Raw genomic sequence first — 5,649 nt, forward strand, 5'->3', positions numbered from 1 at the left:
TTGAACGTTAATTAATAACGTGCGAACGGTTGCGCCAAAACATTTTACGTTCAAACGTAAACAGACATAACGTTCGAACATATATGTGACGTTCGAACGTATATTTCCCATGTGTTGGAACGTAAAAAAATCTCATTCTATCCTTAGTGACGGTTTCCAGAAACTGTCATAGAAAATGCCTTTTAGTGACGGTCTATGGACTGTCACAATTTTCCAACCGTCACTAAAAAGCAATTGTGTTGTAGTGATATATATATATATACATATATATTATATAAAATAGATACCATCCATTTCGTATGAGACGGAGATGTTCATCTTTAATCTAAACATGTGAGACCCATTTTTATGTTTACGAAAGAAAGTTCTAATCATCGCATGACCATTAAACGACCTGGAGCGCATCACATAATAATAATAATAATAAAAATAAGACATATTAAGTAAATCTTACAGTATTTATTCCTGCCCATATAGATATTTCATACAACATTAAACGACAAAAAAAATGTCTAGGTCCACTTTATTTAGAGAAAATCTATTTAACACATTTTTTTTAACACACCTAGCACACATTTATTTATCTTTCCCACTAAAGTGGATTTTTTTTTTTTTTTTCTTTTGAACTAATAGATCATATCATATCATATTAAAAAGTCGTCCTAATTTTGAATATATTCTGAAATGGTAAGATCAATTAATTTTAGACAACATCCTGCAGCTTGATGAGTCCTTTATTGAGTGCAGCATCTCGAACGAGTTTAAGTGATTCTTCAATGTTGTTACAGAGCTCGTGAGGATCAGGAATCACACTTGGGTCAGCTGACAAAGAAATAGTCATCTTGTTTACGTAACTTTGAAAATGGACAACCAGTGACTGCAATACAACAAATAGGAGAAATACAATAAGTAATTAGTTAATACGTACCGAAATTATAAGGAAGACGATTCAAATAATGATTGGATAACTTACACTTGGGCCCCCATAAACAGTGGGAGCAAGGTAAGCAATTGGATGACCATAAAAGCTAATTTCTTCTTGCGGACCAATCATTCCGGAAATAGCCATTGTTATATTGGAGAGTGCTCGGCGCATTATAGCAGTAGTAACCTGTTATATATCCATGATATATGCATGTAAACATAATTTATGACATTATTCAACAGCTTGTCATGCTCTCTCATATAAACATTTTTTTTTAAATAATGATTTAGACAAATCTCAATATACAAGCCTGATCATGGAGTTAATCTATTTCTAAAAAAGTGAATATGATCATGAAAACATATAAAAAAATTCACTTGAATTTGGATATGATTAATTAATCCCTTGGTAATAATTTATAATTTGACAATAACTAGCTTGAGCTATAAAACTGAAGTGTTTGGTCTAAGGAGATCGATCGTATGTACGTACTTACCTTGGTTCCAAATGTTCTGAATACTAACCCAAGACTCGTACTTGTGAATATAGGTTCAAGTGAGAGCTTTTTTCTATCAATGATGGCCTTTGCTTTCCGAACATAATCCAATGGGTCGTCTTGCAAAGCAATGGTGAATGGGAGGAACAAATATCCGATCACATTGCCCCCCCTAATTTTCGACCCCTTAGCCATCATATCAGCCATATCCTGCACGTTTAAATTCTGTTAGAGGTATGATGATTTGATGCTTAGTCATTTAATTTAGAATTTGTAGCATTAAGGCATATTGGGATGATGATGCTATATTTTTCAAACTATGACATAAAGATAATTTACCTGTATTCCTGCAGACTTTCTGAGATTGACGAGAATGGCTGTCCTAAGACGGATACCTTTGGGGATATTGCTATTGCTTTGCTTCACTCGCCCATCTTTCTGCTCCTCACCACCTGTACATGATGAGTGAACTATATTATATGCATTAGGGATATTAGGCATTAATGCTGGTGTCGGTAGCTTATACATCATGATATATATGCATATTGAAAAATACTATATATTAATCATCATTGTGAGTATCATTCATGTGATTTTATTATTTTTTGATACGGAACCAATGATTGATTGACAACTTATTAGTTTAACATTGAATTATACCATATAATTAGAAGACGTACGATAAATATCATTACCAGGAAGCTGCTTTTATTTTCCTAAAAGATAAGAGCTACTTCATTTGGGAATTACTGCAACAACTAAACACGATATTATAGAGTACCCATACATAATTGCTTGAGCAGAAGTGCAAATGGGGACTTTTCACTTAAAAATGCCATGATCAGCATGAATGAGGTTAGACAATACATTAATACATCACAAAATGATCGTCTATGGAATTGTTGGAAACTTACTATATCTACGATTCAGATATCTCGATAGGCCAGCTTGAGTTATTCCAACAACAACATCGTTTACAGTCTGTAAAATTCATCCACATCAAAATTACGAAAAAAAACAAATGCTTTATTAATTATTAGAGAGGATCGTATAAAGAAAGTGCATAAACAAATACCTATCAATCGACAATTAAGCATCATGTGCAGCTTGAAACAATCTTATGATAAAACCACGTAATGTGAACAATCTCCCAATGTGGTTTTGGAGAGAGATCAGGTGGTGTTTACTTTGGGATTTATTACAAATATATTCAAACTTTTTTACGTATGTTTATATTATATAACTAACTTAAAGTTTTAGTAATCATAAATTGGTGCAATCCCAAGTTTGTGCCGCACCGCCATTGTAAGTCACTCTATTGCAGCCTACTAAAGCTGCATGTCGTATGGTCTCTAAAGAGTCAACTACAAGTTGCTCTCAAGTTGATGTAGCTACAAGTCGTTGATACTAGAATATTTTTAGCATACTGTTTTGCTATTTTGTTTTATTAGTGAGCTGTATAATTGGTTATTTTTAGGAAGTGTCAGTTAGGCTATGCACGACAAGCTGAATATATGAGCCTTTCTTGATGATTCAATTGTACAATTTTTACAGACTATTCTCTACACATTAATGGCGTGAACCTTTCTCTTCTCTTTTGTTCTTTTTCTTTCCTTTTACTTTCTTACACACTCTGCCCCCCCTCTCCTATGATCTCTCTCTCTCTCTCTCTCTCTCTCTCAGTGCTAAGCCAATCACCGTGACTAGTGGAGGCTGCCACACCTTGTCTAGCCATGCCGCCTTGCTTCGTTGAACCCTCCTTGCAACGCCACCATGCCTTGACCCCAAAATCTAGTTGCTCTACCTCACTTTGCTATGGTAAGTTTTTGGATCCCTCTCAATCGTGTAATTGTCGGTTCATCTATGGCTAACTTGGGTTGTTAAATTTTTTGGACGGTTGAGAAATTTTGTGCATTAAGACTGTGTTTGTGAAATTTGTGTAATGGTATTGGTTTGAGTGGAGGTTGGTTTTGAGATATCATGGACATAGGAGGAAGTGGTTTGCGACCTTGACTTCGGTATACAAATATGTTCAGGTTGAGAATGTGTTTGTTATGTGGGGCTTCTAATGGATATTATAAGTACTGCAATTCAAGGAGGGTGGGTTGATTATCGGTGGAGTTGTATTTTTGGGACATATCTTCCTTGGGCCATTATAAACTTGAGACACCAGGTGCAGTAGATGTTGAATGGCTCGTTTATGGGCTCAAACTTGGTTCTAATTGAGCTGTAGTTCGGACTATAGAATTTCGTTATTTATGTTGGTTTAATGATGCTATGAGTTATTAATATACCGGTAGTGATTTGGATTAGGTTATGATATTGCTACTATTATTCGGACTCAAGGCTTAGATAGTATATTTCAAAAGTTAGGTAAGCGGGACTTTTATACTAGATTTTGTATAAAATAGTAGTAGAAGAGGTATAAGGGTATGATTACCCTAACTGATAAAGGTATATGGTAATACTTAGTACTTAACAACTTCTGTACAGCTTATTAATAGATTTAAAAATTTTCGGACTTGTTATTTTTATTTAAATGTGCTTGATTTTTTTTAAAAAATATTTTTATTATATACTAGTAAAATAATTAATATAGTTTGGTTGTCATTGTATCATTGCTCTTGACAACACTATTAAAGTCTTCGGCCGTGTCCCACATCATTCAAAGATGTTGGAAATCGAAATGCATCCAAATCAAAGTATAATTAATGGCATATATGAAATTGTGCATGTCCAACTTCATGGGACCATTAGTTTGCAAGCTTGAATGAAAAAGAAAGTTGTGAACCAACGCAAGTACATACCGTGTTCATTGCATTCTTCACGAGCTTTATGTCGTCCAAGCTGACTGTCCGATGCACGAATTTTTTGACGTTCAGCTCAACCCCGGGTGCACCTTTGATCGGAGTTTTCGTGTCATTCAGAAATAGAATGGTCGCCACAAACAGCAAGACATCCACGAAAGTGTTCCAAATCAACCTTAAAAACAGCCAAATTGCTAAAAAGAACCACCAAAATCCATCCCACGAATTAAACGTCGAACCTGCCCGTTTTCTCACTGGAACACTCGGCAATGCTTCTGGGTCAGAGGTTTTCCGTGTACAGGCTAGGAGAAGGGATACGAGGGATGCACCATCGCCCATCGAGTGGTGAATCCTAAAGACCCCAACAGCCTCTGCATCTGAGGTTTTGATGTTGAGAATGTGGAGTTCCCATAATGGTTTGGAGAGGTCTAAGGGAGTTCTTGTGACATTTGACACGTAGTCTTCAACAAATCTGTCTGGAAAATCTATGTTGGGATCCAATTCGGGAACAATAATATGATCCTCCAGATTTACTTTCGTCCGAGTCCATTTTTGATTTTTGCAGTACTTGTTGCCATCAACGACCTTTAATTAATTTGTTTCATGAAATAGAAAGAAACAAATTAAATACGTTAAGAAGATTGAATTGTACAAGCTGTGGCCAGCAACTGATCAAAATGCCACTTCGCTCGCCTCATGGTTTACTTTATGGCATTGATCAAGCTAAGTAAGCCATGATTTTCGATCGACCCCATGCGTACAGAAAATTAAGAAGCGGAGAAGAAATTATAGGGCAGGTATGATACATTTCTTACCATCTTGCTGGAGAATCTAGGATGCTTGACCAAAGTTTGCTCCAAACCAGCCTTAACAACGTCAGGATTGATTCTTGTCTTGCACCCCATGATGGCAATGATATAAACGTTAAAGCGTGGCGCATGAAAGAACCGAGCAGCTGGACTTAGTGGCTCCTCATCATGATGACTGTTTCTTGTTGCCTTGACATGATCACCCATCATCATTTTGTTTCTGCAATTCCCTACTAGTCTTCTAGCTTTGTGGATGATTTTGTTTCACGAAGCTTTCAAAAAACTGTTTGTCTTCTCCTGCTGGGACTTCAGTACTATTAATATTGGAATAGAGATAGGGTTACTATCCTCTTATCATCCATTTATTATTTATTATGGATATGAAGTTTTTTTATTTGTTTATGATTTTTTTAATTATTTTTTTAATATTCTTAATCATTAAAAGATAAATAAAAAAATATATAATTTTATTAATAGTCATTTCTTTAACTATTAAGTAAACTAAAAAAATTAAATATAAAAAAAATAATAAATTCGTAATTGGAGATCCTAACCCTATCTTTTATCCTTGATTACTGTGGGCTTGTATTCCTTTGAATGGGATTAGATTGT

The 5,649-nt window shown here is 35.1% G+C and overlaps 1 protein-coding gene across 1 annotated transcript; it reads right to left on the reverse strand.

Annotated features, from left to right (window-relative positions):
- Positions 1–437: 437 nt before the first annotated feature.
- LOC109019631 (O-acyltransferase WSD1-like) lies at positions 438–5,379 on the reverse strand. The gene is made up of 7 exons (XM_035686837.1): positions 5,044–5,379; positions 4,229–4,813; positions 2,336–2,402; positions 1,761–1,873; positions 1,422–1,631; positions 974–1,111; positions 438–877 (listed from the first exon to the last, which is right to left on the reverse strand). Exons 1-7 carry the CDS (start codon positions 5,248–5,250, stop codon positions 704–706), a joined length of 1,494 nt encoding a protein of 497 aa, XP_035542730.1. The 5' UTR covers positions 5,251–5,379; the 3' UTR covers positions 438–703.
- Between the last annotated feature and the right edge of the window lie 270 nt (positions 5,380–5,649).

Source organism: Juglans regia, chromosome 16, assembly GCF_001411555.2.
Source record: "Juglans regia cultivar Chandler chromosome 16, Walnut 2.0, whole genome shotgun sequence".
NCBI classification, from domain to species: domain Eukaryota; kingdom Viridiplantae; phylum Streptophyta; class Magnoliopsida; order Fagales; family Juglandaceae; genus Juglans; species Juglans regia.

What these genes read in the sequence shown, in the direction of transcription:
- LOC109019631 (XM_035686837.1), bottom strand. Translation starts at nt 5,250, where the DNA reads ATGATGATGGGTGATCATGTCAAGGCAACAAGAAACAGTCATCATGAT. An exon ending in ATATCTGAATCGTAGATATA is followed by an intron (nt 1,874 to 2,335) that starts GTAAGTTTCCAA and finishes CATCATGTACAG; the next exon opens with GTGGTGAGGAGCAGAAAGAT. An exon ending in TCAGAACATTTGGAACCAAG is followed by an intron (nt 1,112 to 1,421) that starts GTAAGTACGTAC and finishes GATATATAACAG; the next exon opens with GTTACTACTGCTATAATGCG.